Consider the following 17251-nt stretch of genomic DNA (forward strand, 5'->3'; position numbering starts at 1 on the left):
TCGCTAGTTGCGGTGTGCCGTAGGTAAAGGGGTTTGGCCCCCAACATTTTTCAACCCAACCCCCGCGGAATAAAAAGTATATTTCTATTAGCGGATGCCGTTAAATATGTACGGCGAGGGGCTTTGCCGGGATTATAACCCCGAATTTAGAGGCCGTAATACACCCTCAGGGCTAATCACGAAACTGGGCTCCCGGAATAAACGGCAAACACATTTTACGACCAAAACTGTCCCGTGTCAGTTGACGGTACCGTTAACGGTGGGCCATTCCCGATAGAAACGCTCGCAAAAGGGACGATCTTCTTAGTCAAATAATCCAGACTCTAATCCGACTATCCGTCCCTCTCAGTCTTATGCAAATAAAAAGGCCGCGCGGCCGTGTGATGACAAGTTTTACGCTGGATGCCTCACCACTGCGTAAAAGAAGTTAGCCTTAATATAGCCGATGATGTAGTAGCCCCGGGGATGGTTGGGCCCCCTTCGCGTGTGTGTGTGTGTATTCAACAACATAAGGCTGATTTATTCATCAGCTTTCGGTCCCCGCGCCAAAAACTCTGCCTTCTTCGCTACTATCATTGGCGACTTATAGAAGATTAATTAACGGAAGCACCCGGGATTTTGGGAATTCGTCGCGTGGGGGGTCCACTCGCCCCCCCCCCCTCCCTTTGGCATCGACGTTTTAAGACTCGTTTCGAGGGGGTGAGTTTTTGCCTAATGAAAGTCGATTTTATAGTGGAACTGGACCACTCTTCTAGATTCCCTCTCTCAGTGGCGCCCCCTCTCGTCAGTTGCGGGATTATAGCGTCGTGGAAATCACACCCGTCTCGCTTCTATCGGGCGCCCATTCAATTTAATCCCGCTTTCATTTGGTTAAGTTTCGGTTTGGCCACCTCTAACCCCCGTCCCAACCTTCCTTGGTGAAAGTATGGGAAATGATACCAAGAGTGCGAGAAGTGGCAATCGGTCGGTACGGCATTTTTAATCTAAATGCAGGGCCCCCAGAGGTCCTATATAATTCCTATAAAATCCTTTATTTTCAAAAATGTCCTATAACATCCTATATTTTTAGCAAAATCCCCCAAAAGTCCCATAAAATCCTATAATTTAGGTATTTTGCCCATTTCAAATCCAGCCACTCACATTGTCAGTTAAATTGCTAGATTTAGCTAAAGTATATATTCCTATACCAAGTCATTCTAGTCTATACTTTTGTTATTGTGAACATGGTTAACTACTAGTATATTTTTGTGATAAAATGGTTAAATAGTTTCTATTTTTTAAGTGAAAATCAAAGATTTATTTCTCTAAATATAGATTTTGTTTTTAAATGCATAAAGTTTAAATGAAATAGCATATGTAGTCCTATAAAATCCTATAAATTTGTAAAAATAGTCCTATAAAGTCCTATATTTTTTGAAAAATAATCCGATTTTTCCTATAAGAAAATTGAAGATTTGAGTGGGGGCCCTGTAAATCTGATAGTGGGGTAGCGGAGTGGTTAGCACTTTCGCCTCGCAGCGAGAGGAGCCGGTTCGATCCCGGTTTGTGGCACTGGGTGAAAAAACTCGGAGCAACTCCTTCCGCGTTGAGTTTGCAAGTTTTCTTCCCACTGGTTTAAGGGGTTTTCCCCCGAGCTCTTCGGTTTCCCTTTCCATAAAAACTTGTTGATTTTAAAGGTAATAGTTAGTGTAGGGAGCTGTTGGCTCACGTGGCATGAAGGGCTTGCCAACACCCTCCTACGCATTGTAACCCGGCCACCTGAATTAAAGGCTTTCAAAGTCGCTTGATGACTTAGGCCTAAGGTGGTGCCTAGCTGATTATTATTATTAAATCGGAAACTGATTTTGAGGTTTCAGAGCGCAATTTTCGTATTGATTTCTGGTTTTTAGGCTGATGATTTTACGGCAATGAAATCGTATTAGAAATTCAATATATGATGTATTCTGCACCCACTATTTTTGCTTCCCAAACATTTTATTTTTTGAGAAATCAACGGGAGCTTGCGTAGGTGTATGTTTCAAGCGAATAACATTAGCATGATAGGTAGATGAATAGATTGGGATATAATTGGTTCCCCAAATTCAAGATCGTTTTTAGGTTCACACGACAAGGCTGGGTAGTAAAATTGATTGTATTTTCAAAAATAACGCGACTAAACTTCTATATTACAGGGTTGCCACGGTACCTGGAAAACCTGAAAATTCCGGGAAAAGTCAAGGATTTTAAATATGGGTATAAAAATCAGGGAAAAGTCGGGGAATTTACAAAATCAGGGAAAAGTCAGGGAATTTAAAATATTAGTCTAAAAATAAGGGGAAAGTCAGGGAATTTTAAAAATTAGTCTACAAATCAGGGAAGTGTCAGGGAATTTAATTTTGGTTGCAAATAGGAAACTTTTACTAAAATATAGACTAAAAATACAAAATATTGGCACAAAATAAGTCAGGGAAAACCTGGAAAAGTCTGGAATTTGATTGTGAAAAAACTTTGGAAACACTGAATTATGTCAAATAATATTATTGTATGTATAGTAAACATGATCAACTAATTGTTTTGGGAAAAAGTTTCGTAATTTCAAAGTTCAGGTCATAAGTTAAGCCTTGGCAGGGCTCCCACCAAGTCACTAAAATACCTTAAGTCCCTATTTTTCTTCAAAGTCCCTAATTTACCTTAAAATCGAGATTTGGTCCCTAAAGTACCCTATTTTCTTTTAATCCAGGAAATCCAACATAATTTTAAAATATGTTTATACAACTTATCAAAGACAGTTTACAAAATATTAAAAGGAGAGGATTAATGATAAAATAGTTGGAACATAGTACACAAAGTGGCGCCACAAACTTGAAAACTATATTAAATCCTTGGGCGGGGTTTTAGAATTTAGTTTTGATTTACTGAATTTAAGTGTGACCGGTGCTTCTGAAATTCCGGTTGGTCTTCCCCCTTACCAAGACAAAAACTACAAATATTACACGACGAACGACGCGATTGTAACGCAAAATTATCGAAGCTACTAGATTCGGTTTTGGATCATTTAAAATTAAACTATTAAATAGTTTTTCTTCTATGAATGACGTTTTACTACGAAAAGCCCGGACATCAGAGCAAATTCGTCGAGGCACCCTGTTTTTAAGCATGAACTGAACTGAACAGAATTAATGTTTATTGACCTTTCCACTGCTTTTGGCCCAAAAAGATGAAACGAAAAATAACGCCAGGTGTTTGGGTTTGAATTTTCGTCGCCATCTTAGGGGCTGCCGCCAGCGCCCCTAACCCCGTATGAGCGATTTGCGAACTATACTAACTTAGGCTTAGGTCTCTTATAATTGGAACGCGCCGCGTGTGCTAAACAAATTTTTCGCTCCTTCAGCAGCGCGCGCTTTTACGTGGTTTTTCTGTCTCACCGACTTCTCACCAGGTGTCGCGGCTAACGCGCGCTTTTCGATTTCCCGAAATTTCTATATTTTATTAAAAATTAACCACTCAATATTTTTTGATGCGGATTTCGCCATAAATTTTAGTTTTTAATGGGCTATAGGGCTATCTAACTGGTTCAAGTTTGACCGTTCCCCTTTAAGGAATATGTCACGAATGAGCTACTTAAAAACAAGAGAAGCTTATTTTATAGAAAGTCCTATGCGTATCATTCTACTGCTCGGGATTAGTGTACGTAAACTAGAGACAGGTTTGCTTTTTGAATTTTTAATTGAATTTTCGGTGGCGTCATCTGATGAACGGCTGTGATACGTCGAACCACGCCCTGAACTAATTGGCCTATCTGTAATAATACGGAGGAACCTATATATTTTAATTGGAATCGGTCGACAGTAGCGACTCCGTACTGGGCCCTTCATTAATAACTTCTTCCCATCAAAACTCCGGATCACAGCGTGCAAAAAAAACCGCTATAATTATTTCTATCCACTAGATGGCGTTTTTGACTATAAAAAACCCAAAATTCCGCGATATTAATTTCGATCCACTAGATGGCGTTTTTGACAAAAAAAAAACAAATTCCGCGATATTAATTTCGATCCACTAGATGGCGTTTTTGACTACTAAAAAAAACAAAATTCCGCGATATTAATGTCGATCCACTAGATGGCGTTTTTGACTATTAAAAAACTTTTTAAAAAAATAGTATTTATCCGTTATAATTGAGACGCGCTGGGTATCGCGTTGTTTTTCGATGTCCGATCCCGAGATAACCTCGCACTGAAAGATCGGGGTGGGGTTGGCTGTAGCGACATTTGGAAGATCCTCCGTCAGTGGGCGCTGTCAACCTGCCGCTGCCGACGTGTGGATTCGGCGTGCAGCCTGATTACGCTTTAATTTGACCTGAAATATTAATGATCCTTACACGCTCCCGCCTTAAAAACGGATGACAGGGCGCCAAACCCGGGACGTGCCTTCGAAGCCTCTCTCTTCGCCGCGCTTTTTGCTCGCTCTTCTAATCAGCCCCGCGACCGAAACTATTCCTCTGCCTTCCGTAGCGTCCGTCCCGCTTCCAAGTGTAGCTTGAAGCGCGCGCCGCTCACGTATTGCTTTTAATGGCCCCTCTCGATACTTTTGTTATAGGCGACGCGCACTTTTCGGGTGCCGCCTCAATTCACGGTTTGGTGGAAAACAGATGCGCTGGGGTAACTGTGGAAAGCGGGTTTAGTTTTCTACAAAACAATTCATAATAGGGTTCATACGGATCTGGAAATATCAGGGAATAAGATTGTCGACGGAAAAGTCAGGGAAATAGTTGAGGTAGTCTTATATTTTGGTAAATATCGGGGGAATCAGGGGAATTCTCATTTTTTGGGGGGAAATCAGGGGAATTTCCATTTTGGGGGGAAATCAGGGGAATTTTCAATTTTGTGTAAAAATCGGGGAAATCAAGGGAATTCCCATTTTGTGTAAAAATCGGGGAAATCAGGAGAATTTCCAATTTTGTGTAAAAATCGGGGAAATCAGGAGAATTTCCAATTTTGTGTAAAAATCGGGGAAATCAGGGGAATTTCCAATTTTGTGTAAAAATCGGGGAAACCAGGGGAATTTCCAATTGTGTAAAAATTGGGGAAATTACAATTATTTTGTAAAAATCGGGGAAATAAGGGGAATTTCCAATTTTGTGTAAAAATCGGGGAAATCAGGGGAATTTCCAATTTTGTGTAAAAATCGGGGAAATCAGGGGAATTCCAATTTTGTGTAAAAATCGGGGAAATCAGGAGAATTTCCAATTTTGTGTAAAAATCGGGGAAATCAGGAGAATTTCCAATTTTGTGTAAAAATCGGGGAAATCAGGGGAATTCCCAATTGTGTGTAAAAATCGGGGAAATCAGGGGAATTCCCAATTGTGTGTAAAAATCGGGGAAATCAGGGGAATTTCCAATTTTGTGTAAAAATCGGGGAAATCAGGGGAATTTTCAAATTTGTGTAAAAATCGGGGAAATCAGGAGAATTTCCAATTTTGTGTAAAAATCGGGGAAATCAGGGGAATTTCCAATTGTGTAAAAAATTGGGGAAATTACCATTATTTTGTAAAAATCGGGGAAATAAGGGAAATTTACAATTGTGTAAAAATTGGAAATATTGGTTGAATTTCCACTTTTTTTGTAAAAATCGGGGAAATCGGGAATTTCCCATTTTTTCGGGGTAAAATCGTGGAAATTGGTCTTATTATAGATTTGCCTTTATTACTGCTGTTATGTATAATATTATGTAAAAAATGTAGTTTAAATGTCCGACGTGATTGAAGAGCACGCCGTTGACATTGTCTCTTTCCCATCCCCGACACATACATTCTTGAGTTTAGCGGATCATTCAAAGTACCTTTAAGAGAAAATGAGCATTTCAGCTTAAGCAACTTGTTCGTTATCTGCTTTGTCACGTTACGTATTCTACACCGCGCGCGCCTTTTCGGTTGAGGGGGGATAGGAGGGGGTTGCAGGGATGAGCTCGCTCCGCAGATGCGCGCACGGTGTCCCAGTCCGCGGCGAGAATAATTTGTTTGGTCTAATTTGTAGTCGCACCTGCTACTCAAGCGGCCCCTGTACGGAAAAAGGGACCACGTTGACCGTATTAAAAAAACACTAGATGATCCCCCGGAGAGAGGGTGTGAACTAATTGGGAACGGGCTAACGTTTCCGACCATTTTGCCCTCTGCCGAATGCCTGATATTAAATTCAGATTAAAAAGGACGCCTAACTTGATGTTTTTATTTTAAATATATATCATCCCCTAAATTCTCTACTTCTAAACGGGTCTTTTAGCTTTTCCCTTCCCCGGTAGGTATCTTCTCCCAGTACACGGGCGTACCGCGTGTTGAACACTTTTACAGGCGTAAATAGGCCAAAAATAGACCAAATGTTATCGGGGATTTTTAGTCGCAATTTTAAATTGACAATCTGTTTCTCAGGACAAATACGAGACTATATTTATTTACAGACACGGTTGTGAATTCGAGCTTGTCGAGGTACCAAAAAAATATATAAAGGTCGTTAAAAATGTACAATTTTTTTATAAAAATAAAGTTTTTAGCTCGGAATTCAGGGTTTGACGGTTTAAGGTGTGGGTAGCACGTCGGGGCTGGTCACACTTTGGTGCCACACCCCTCCTAATTGTATTTAGCCCCGTCCAGGCCCCTCCCACGAGGCCAAACAAAACTTTTTGGGGGTCCGTTGGATTTTTATCCTATAAATAAAAAAAATAACAAAACATAAACTTGCGCTTGGGCCATCATGCGGATAAAGTCACCTCCCATTCAAGACCCTAAAAGTATCTGCTTTTTTTTCGCGTACGTGATGTCGGCACACGTTTGAGCTTTTCATCAAAGTGTTATAAAAAATATATTCGTTTTGGGAATATTTTGGTTGGGTGTGTACCTATGGGGGTATGAGGGGCCATGTTTCTAAATTTTCGGGTTTGGTCGGCTGTTTTACTTTTTCATATGATAGATTATACGTAGTATATTCCCTCGTGTGGTAAAATGCTCAATTACCTACCTGAGTGAATATTTAAATTGCCATTTCTACCGTTTGTAGATCAAAATGAAGCCTAATTTTAAAAATAAAGGTTTTATATATAGCGAAAGTTCGTTTTCCCACCATAAACCCTCTGTATTTCTGTCAGGGTCACGTTCCCTCCAAATATATGTACTAACTTGAAGCTCACGCGATAGTTAAGGCCTATTAATTAAATAGTACTTAACCACTATGTGATCACATACATTTTTATTAATTTTTCAAAATTTTCCATATTACCTAGTTCTTATAATAACACTATAGTTTCCTGAATTTTCCAATTTTAGTTAGAAAACATTTATTCAATCAAATTTTAGTTAGAAAACATTTATTCAATCAAATTTTAGTTAGAATACATTTATTCAATCAAATTTTAGTTAGAAAACATTTATTCAATCAAATTTTAGTTAGAAAACATTTATTCAATCAAATTTTAGTTAGAAAACATTTATTCAATCAAATTTTAGTTAGAAAACATTTATTCAATCAAATTTTAGTTAGAAAACATTTATTCAATCAAATTTTAGTTAGAAAACATTTATTCAATCAAATTTTAGTTAGAATACATTTATTCAATCAAATTTTAGTTAGAAAACATTTATTCAATCAAATTTTAGTTAGAAAACATTTATTCAATCAAATTTTAGTTAGAAAACATTTATTCAATCAAATTTTAGTTAGAAAACATTTATTCAATCAAATTTTAGTTAGAAAACATTTATTCAATCAAATTTCAATTAAAAACCACTTCATCAGTATTAGAAATCTCTATTTTTCGGTAATTTCAACTGTAATTATAATACGTTGTCCTTTATTTACCAAAACTTTATCTCTTATGAAGTTCTATAAATAGATTAAAAATTATTAATTTTTACTATTTTAACTTTTTCTGTGGTCAGCCTGTAACTGATTTCGGTCAAGTTGGGATCCAAAGAGATTACCAAGTTAATTTTTCGCAACCGATTCTTGCACACTGGCTCCCTCGTAATCAAGAAGACGGTTTTACTTTTAGGTATGACGGCTAATGCCAATTTTCAAAAAGACGTCTTTAAAACTTGGAAATTTCAAAGAAATACATTGTCGATAAAACAGGGAAATCGTGGACTTTTTGATGGTTTACATCAATAAGTTTGTCTTATTAAAGATTTGACCTTATTACTTCAATCCTGAAATGATTAACACCTAAACCTCTTCGTGAAAGATTAGTTAAGTTAGCAATGACGTGTTAAGTGTTTGCGACATAATTTCAATAAAAGCTAAAGTTTAATCTTATTATTTTATTATTATCTTGCATCGGTTGAAAACCTGTAAAAATCAGGGAAATATTAATGGGAAATCATTGAAATATTAGTGGGAAAACGGGGGAAAACCATTATATCTGGGAAATCGGTTTGAAAATACTTAAGTTTTAAGCCGGTGAAAGTAATATTCAGAAAGTAATATGATTGCTAGGTTTTCGTGCACCCCAAAATTGTACTTAGAATCGACATATCTTCAAAGGTTAATTTATTTACGCATTTTAAATGGCTCGACTTGTAGTTTTCGTTTATTGTACGGTAGTAAATCGCGACCTAGCTATATTCGGTTGGTTGAGTATTGTATTTTGTGTTTTTCGTCGCTAACAAAGGGGGTTTGTAGTGGAAGTGGTAAATAGGAAAGAAAATTGGAATGGGAAATTTTGTTTTCGTCTTAAAACGTCGTCGAAATCGTTGGGTCGCGTGAGCCGCCGCGATAATTCCCGGCAGAAAATAGTAAGAAACAAAGAACTGGGCGTGCGACGGACGGAGTACGGGGATTAGGAAAACGGCCGGCATACCAAATGGATCGCCATACCCCGATTGGCCATTAACGATTACACCTTTGTTTCAAATATTATATTTGTACTTACGCTAGCTTATTATACGTACATTTATAAGAAAAGCCGAAGTTGATCCCCGGGGATCTAGAGTATTATTACATTTCTAAAGGTAGTCACCCGGGCGTGTCTTTAATCTTTTCGCGTAACTTCGTATTTGGTGTTAATTATATTTCAGTCTTATTATTAACGCTTCGCTGAATGTTCATTACGTAAACGAATGATATTATTCCCGGGATCATGTTGAGCTTTCACTGACAGCGAAGTTTCCTTTTCGGAAACGAACGATTTTTGGTTCATTTTTTACCGAACATTTTTTAAAACCGTTTTACCGAGCCAATTTAAACCATTTTACCGAGCCAATTTAAACCATTTTACCGAGCCAATTTAAACCATTTTACCGAGCCAATTTAAACCATTGTACCGAGCCAATTTAAACCGTTTAACCGGGCCAGTTTCAACTGTTGAAACCATTTACCGATAATTTTTGAAACCATTTACCGAGCCTCTTTGAAACCATTTACCGAGAATTTTTAAACCATTTTACCGAGCCAATTTAAACCATTTTACCGAACCCATTTAAATAATTTTACCGAGCCAATTTAAACCATTTTACCGAGCCAATTTAAACCATTGTACCGAACCAATTTAAACCATTGTACCGAGCCAATTTAAACCATTGTACCGAGCCAATTTAAACCATTTTACCGAGCCAATTTAAACCATTTTACCGAGCCAATTTAAACCATTGTACCGAGCCAGTTTAAACCATTGTACCGAACCAATTTAAACCGTTTTAGCGAGCCAATTTAAACCGTTTTACCGAGCCAATTTAAACCATTTTAAATAATTTTACCGAGACAATTTAAACCATTTTACCGAGCCAGTTTAAACCATTGTACCGAACCAATTTAAACCGTTTTAGCGAGCCAATTTAAACCGTTTTAGCGAGCCAATTTAAACCGTTTTACCGAGCCAATTTAAACCATTTTAAATAATTTTACCGAGCCAATTTAAACCATTTTAAATAATTTTACCGAGCCAATTTAAACCATTTTACCGAGCCAATTTAAACCATTTTACCGAGCCAATTTAAACCATTTTACCGAGCCAATTTAAACCATTTTACCGAACCAATTTAAACCATTTTACCGAGCCAATTTAAACCATTTCCGCCCCCTCTCCCGCAAAGGCTTAACCATTTTCTTAACTGATCTTCCTCAATCGATTTTGTAACGAAGTATAAACCATTTAATCAATCCGCCACCCTCCCAAAAAGCTTCACCATTTTCCAAACTGATGGTATGATCTCCCCCGATCGATTTGGTAAATAAATCAAAGGTATAGACCATTTAATCCAAGTTGATCATATTTTTCTTTTAAAATTTGTTGAAATCCCGCGTAAGACTCGGGAGGGAGACGAAACGGCGGGTCTGGCTCAAAGCGTCATAATCTCGTCCTCGTTAAACAAACTGCGCCGCCGACGAGGGCGTCCGTGTCAGATTTCACTTTTTTAACAGTTCCGTAAACTTTGCTCTCTTTGTCTAACAACTCTGTCCAAGTAACAAACAAACACGGCGAGGGTCGCCAACCGGAAAAGAACTAATGCATTGGCTAACAATTCCGCGTCCTCAACCCCACCTTTGACGGGTTCTAGGGTTTTCCTGATAGATATGACAAACCTAATAGGCAGTACTATCGAAGCTAGTTCCGTGGCGAGAAATAGAATTGCGATACGGTCCACCTACCTTGTCCAAGTTCGGAGTTTTTTTGCTTTTTATTTGCTTTGCCATCCAAAATTCTCTTTCGCGCCGTGTTTGAGATAGCTTTTGTGGGTTTACCTATATTTATATATATATACACTCGCTAGTGTTCTAGGTCAAATTTAGGCAATATTTTTATTAAATATATTAAATGCAGTTGAACTTACGGGCAGCTGTGGTCAACCAACATTTTTGCAAAACATTGTGGACCAACCGAGGGGCAGGTCACTTCCTTGATTAACGACGCACCCCTCAAAAGATTAAATCCGATTTAATCGTTATTATTTTTATTTATTCAATTTAATCACGATTAAGTTGATTAAATCACGTTTAGTCATGATTAGAATGTTTACATCTGATTTAATCATGATTAAATCTGATTAAAATGATTAAACCTGTTTAAAATGATTAAATCCTGATAAAAAATTATATCGTGATTAGTATGATTAAATCGTACTTTAGTTTTGATTTTAATGATAAATTCTCGATTCGACCGATTATATTGATTAAATCGGGATTAAAATGATTAAATCTAATTAAAAATACTAGATCATGATTAGAATGATTAAATATCGTTTAAATGATTAAATCCTGATTAAAAAGATTATATCATGATTAGAATGATAAAATCTCGTTTAAATCGTAATTAGATTTTATAATCTTGATTACCCTGATTTAATCATTTTACTATGATTAAGACGCACCGAAAATGGAAGTGACCTGCCCCTCGGGACCAACACAGCTTGGCCAATTGGGAAAATATTTCTACAAAGTGTTGACCACGCAAACGCTTTTGTTGACCGGTTTTTCTGACCGAGTCTTAGCCTCAAAAATTTAAATTTCTTAATTTTCGTACACAACCTCAATTACGTAAAACTTAATTATAATATTTAATGTTGAACACCTTCATTAATATAAATTTAAATATTTTGTAGTAGAATATGTATTTTTTTAACGCTTGAAATGTCGACCACTTTTCGTGGAGTGTGTTAACCAAAACCAACTCGCGCGTTGCGATAACCAACGAAGTTAGGCCAAAATGTTGGCTCGTGTAAATAGGCCTTTAAGTTTTTCGTTGGTGAACTGTTTTAAATACTGTCTTGCCAAGAATCTATCTATGGATGAACTCAAGTAAAGTAGCTAAATTTAGGTAAATGCCATTAAATTGGCAAAATTTTAAATAATATAACCCAAATTTACCCAATTTGCTTATTTCCCCCCTAATGTACTCGCATTTACCCAAATTAACCGGAAATTACCCAATGTACAATTTTTTTTATCCAATTTTTTTTTCAATTTTGTTATTAGACATTTTATATCGATAAAAATTTAAAAATTAAAAACCCTTAAAAAGTAATTTATGTTCCAATTTTGAAATTTTTCCGATTTGCGGAAATTTTTTGGAAATTTTTCCGCATTTCATTTTTCCGGAAAATGAGTTCCGACTTTTTTAAACTAAGATAAGGAAATACATCAATTTGTAATGTACGTTTTTTTTGCAAAATTATAACACAATTTAATTGGTATTTTTTTGTAATTTTTCTAGGATCGAATGTCGAGGAGAATGTCCGATGGTGCCTGTCATCACGGTTCCCCAAAAATAAGTGGACATCGGCCAAGCAATTTTTTAGTAGCCCAACAACTTGAATTAGGTTTCATTTATTCTTACAAGATCTCACTTAAAAAAATGCGTTTATATAATTTCTCTAGATTTTTTTGAAATAAGCTTAGTAGTTTTGTTAACATTTTGGTGCGGTTTATCAACGATATACCAAAGCTAATACCATTAACATTCCTAATTTATTAACTTTATTTTTGTGTCGTCGACTACATTGTATATAATAACGCTAATGACGTAGACTGTACGAGTGGTTTAGATGGATATATATATAAAAAGATCTAGTTTGCTTTTGTTATTAAAGCCTCTTTTCTACGATAAGGACTTAATTCTTCGTTTAAAGGGTATAGTTAATTCTGAGAATGAGCAGCACGTGTTAATCCACGTCGTATGACTTATCTTAATTCGTCTTTAACCGGGGATAAATGCCTTCTCTAATCGTAATAAAAGCGAGCCGAGGGAGGGGGCGTTTGAAGCACTCTCGGAGCGCGCGTTTGGAGCACTGCTCTCCGCTTTTGTTATCGTGAATGGCCGCCCATCTGCCTGGGTCTCACACTGGATGATACTTGTGAATGTAAACGCGCTCTCTCTCTTCAAGCCGCGTTGGAAGGCTTCTGCCCACTTCCAGTCGCTCCCCGCGTACGACTTTATTTGGGCTCGAATTATTCAATTATTATTGTTCATTTTATCATTTGAAAGTCGTTCATACAGTTCTATATGCCAGTTATAATCACAAATTAACAAGACTTAAATTTCCATATACGCGCAATTTATTTAAAAAGCTTTTGATAAATTATTACTACGTTTCCAATAAATTTTATGTATGGAAATTGTAACTAAGTCCTATTTGTTTTTAATTGTTAATTTATCCTCAAATACTGGCATGGTCTGAAATATTTTTGAGTTAATTTGTTGTCTCAGAAATTTTATTTATACTCGGCTTTATAAGTTGAAGAGCATCATGAGAAATCGTTGAAGAACATCACGAGAAATCGTCGAAGAACATCACGAGAAATCGTCGAAGAGCATCACGAGAAATCGTCGAAGAACATCGCGAGAAATCGTCGAAGAACATCACGAGAAATCGTCGAAGAGCATCACGAGAAATCGTCGAAGAACATCACGAGAAATCGTCGAAGAACATCACGAGAAATCGTCGAAGAACATCACGAGAAATCGTTGAAGAGAATTTCTACATGCTCGAAATCTATCGACGAATTTTTAATTCCGTTAAAAAGTATTACCGCTTCTAAGAATGATGGTTACAGCCTATTTCATAGACATTTCTTACGGCGTGTTCGCGGGTGTCAATTTCCTTAAAAATGTATAATTAGGAAATGTGCAGTGATATTGTAGTACAATTATAACATTTTTTATTATGCCAACGACATTATTTTGTGTATTTGGGGTAGAGAATAACCGAATAATTTTTTTCCGAAACCGATGGAAAACCAAATTTTCACGGTTTGCTTTTAACTTTTACTTTTACCGATTTTACGATAAAAAATACCCCGACAGAATAAAATGACAGTGTTACCGAATTCGAATTTCGAAAAGTCTTTTTAGGAAACTGCACTTCTAACCTGTTATAAGCGAATTATCCGCAACAATTCAGTACACGAATTGGTTCTCAGGGTGTGATCGGTGTAAAATTGTCTTTTCTGTCATTTTTGGAGTTCTACGAGAGTTCGAATAATAGGGTTCTTCTTGGCCTGTAGTTCGTTCGAGACGTCAAACGTGACAATTCACCGCCCACCACGTCGTTTCTAGTCTTAGATCTTCGACAATAGTCGAACAATTTTGATCTCAACTTCGGAAACGTTAGCTTACCCTCAATAGATATAATTGCTGTCATATAAAAGCAAAAATTATTTCCATTATTCTGAACGATGAAATAAATAATAAATTAAGTGGACCAGAATTTACTCATTTTTAAGCGCAACCTAGTGGCGTTTTTCCTTCCACCCATCTCGTGCAGGGGGGTGGGGAATTCGACCCCTGGTGGCCGCGGATCGAATCAACATTCTCTCAAAAAATGAGTAAATCTTTGGCGCGGGGTCAGCGTGTGAAAACCCCGTAGTAAATGATTTAGCGAACAATACCACGTGTAAACCGAAATAACTGCAGCGTACAGAAAACAATTTTCCTTTTAAGAGAAGACCCTTATTATTTAGGGCCCGCGTCGTCTCCGAAGCTATCTATTAGAGGTCTGAAATCGGCCTCTGATTTGCCCCTAAACACTGGGTGCGCGAAACCAACGCGTGAATAGGCTTAACTATATCCTTTCCGAGCCGACGAAATTGGCGCGTTGGGAGATGGCGGGTACCGTTCAGGGCCGACCCCACGCGGATTTAGGCCTACCGCGAACTCTTTCCCTCGTGGGCCACCCCTGCCAGGTGAGGCCGACCGAATCGCGAGCGTGGCCGGGCTAGAGGTCGCGGGAGGGGTCAGCGAGCGGTGATTGAATCGGAGAAGCGTCCACCTGCTTGTTACCACGCTGAGTGACACCGGCTCTCGCGTCCCGGCGCGTCACTTTTATTCCGACTTGTCAATCAAGAATGCATTACGGAGTGAACTTTCCCGTCTCTCGATTCTCTCTCCGCGATGTTTCGTTTGAGTAGGGGCTTTATACATTTTTGAAAGCTCTCCGTAACGTTTTATCGATTTTTAAACCCACACTATTGATTTATTATTTATCAAAGATTTTAAGCTCGCTTCACCCGCGGCCTCGTGTGTCTCTTCTGTTTGTTTTAAGTCACGCCGGTATAAATGGATTTGGGTTTTCTCCATCTCCTTTTCGAGGATAAATATCAGCGCTTTATAAAGATTGGGGGTCCTTCGGGACTGTAACCCGCTAACTTACTCGTGTAGACTTTGTTCCAGATTTCCACTGATACTTTTGCGACTGTAACCGCTAACTTTGATTCCCCTTAATCGATTTACGAGAGTATAGAAACATCGGGTAATAATTGGATTATGTAAACAGGGTTGCTTGCCGCAGTCCTGGCGTAAACTCGCAATTCCTGGAAAAGTCAGGGCGTTTCAATGTGGGCCTAAAAGTTTAACCTTTCCAGTTCACTTCTGTTTTGTGGGAAACAATAGTTGGAAATCACAAACAATAGTTGGAAATCCTAGAAACCATACTTTTAAGGCGTTGGAACTCACAGAAACAATACTCGTAAGGCGTTGGAACTCACAGAAACATTAGTTGTAAGGCGTTGGAACTCACAGAAACAATAGTTGTAAGGCGTTGGAAATCCCAGAAACAATAGTTGTAAGGCGTTGGAAATCCCAGAAACAATAGTTGTAAGGCGTTGGAAATCCCAGAAACAATAGTTGTAAGGCGTTGGAAATCCCAGAAACAATAGTTGTAAGGCGTTGGAAATCCCAGAAACAATAGTTGTAAGGCGTTGGAAATCCCAGAAACAATAGTTGTAAGGCGTTGGAAATCCCAGAAACAATACTTGTAAGTTACTGGAAATCACAGAAACAATACTTGTAAGTTACTGGAAATCACAGAAACAATACTTGTAAGTTACTGGAAATCACAGAAACAATAGTTGTAAGTCACTGGAAATCACAACAGTTGAAAACCACTGGTAATCATGAAACATTAATGATAAATTAAATCTCATAAATAGTAGTGGTAAATTACTGGAAATCACAAACAATAGTAGTGGTAAATTACCGGAAATCACAAACAATAGTGATAACTGACAATCACCGAAGCAATGGTCGTAAGTCACTGGAAATCACAAACAATATTTGAAAGTTACTGTAAATCACAAACAGTAGTTTTAAGTCACTGTAAATCACAAACAATAGTTTTAAGTCACTGGAAATCACAAACAATAGTTTTAAGTCACTGTAAATCACAAACAATAGTTTTAAGTCACTGGAAATCACAAACAATAGTTTTAAGTCACTGTAAATCACAAACAATAGTTTTAAGTCACTGGAAATCACAAACAATAGTTTTAAGTCACTGGAAATCACAAACAATAGTTTTAAGTCACTGGAAATCACAAACAATAGTTTTAAGTCACTGGAAATCACAAACAATAGTTTTAAGTCACTGGAAATCACAAACAATAGTTTTAAGTCACTGGAAATCACAAACAATAGTTTTAAGTCACTGGAAATCACAAACAATAGTTTTAAGTCACTGGAAATCACAAACAATAGTTTTAAGTCACTGGAAATCACAAACGATAGTTGTAAACCACTGTAATCATGAAACATTGACAATCAAATTAAATCACATAAATATTTGTGGTAAATTACCGGAAATCACAAATAATAGTGATAACTGACATTCACAGAAACAATAGTTGTAAATCACTGAAAACGCAGAAACGATAGTTGTAAACCACTGGAAATCCTGAAACATTAATGATAATCAATTTAAATCTGAAATATAGAATTGGTAAATTACCAAAAATTACGCAAACAATAGTGATAACTGAAAATCACAGAAACTATAGTGAGGAATCTTAGAAAATCACGTAAACAATATTGATAACTGAAAATAACAACCTATAGTGATAAATCAAAAAATCACGTAAACAATATTGATAACTGAAAATAACAACCTATAGTGATAAATCACAAAATCACGTAAACAATATTGATAATTGAAAATAGCAACCTACAGTGATAAATCACAAAATCACGTAAACAATATTGATAACTGAAAACAAAGATAATTTAAACTTCGTACCCTAGATTCGAATACTGAGAGCTTTCCCATTCACGGTTTTGTTACGAAAGTTTACCCTCTTCCGGCACGTGACCTCAGAAAAATCGGCTCCATCGGTTGCGGTAAGGCGCCATATTTAGGCCTAGATTTGTTTTATTTAAAACAAGAGTATTTATAGAAACACGCTTAATTGTAAATCATATATTTCCAATAAAAACTTACTTTAACAAATGGTAATTCTGGTGCTTGAATATCTTCTTTAGGTAATGATGCCAATCTTGAAGAATTTCTAAAATTTCAGGCAAA

The 17251-nt window shown here is 37.1% G+C and overlaps 1 protein-coding gene across 2 annotated transcripts in view; it reads left to right on the top strand.

The window, feature by feature from the left end:
* Positions 1-12988, top strand: part of LOC149922262 (S phase cyclin A-associated protein in the endoplasmic reticulum-like) — a 65462-nt gene extending 52474 nt beyond the window's left edge. The window contains exon 21 of one of the 2 annotated variants that reach the window (XM_090163756.1): positions 12175-12988. In XM_090163756.1, coding sequence (XP_090019882.1) covers positions 12175-12275 — 101 coding nt within the window. In that variant the 3' untranslated portion in view covers positions 12276-12988. The remainder of the gene's footprint in view (positions 1-12174) is intronic. The other variant, XM_090163755.1, reaches the window with a different exon arrangement.
* The last annotated feature ends 4263 nt before the right edge of the window (positions 12989-17251 follow it).

This window comes from Leiobunum rupestre, chromosome 11 (genome assembly GCF_980474605.1).
Source record: "Leiobunum rupestre chromosome 11, qqLeiRupe1.1.hap1, whole genome shotgun sequence".
NCBI lineage: Eukaryota > Metazoa > Arthropoda > Arachnida > Opiliones > Sclerosomatidae > Leiobunum > Leiobunum rupestre.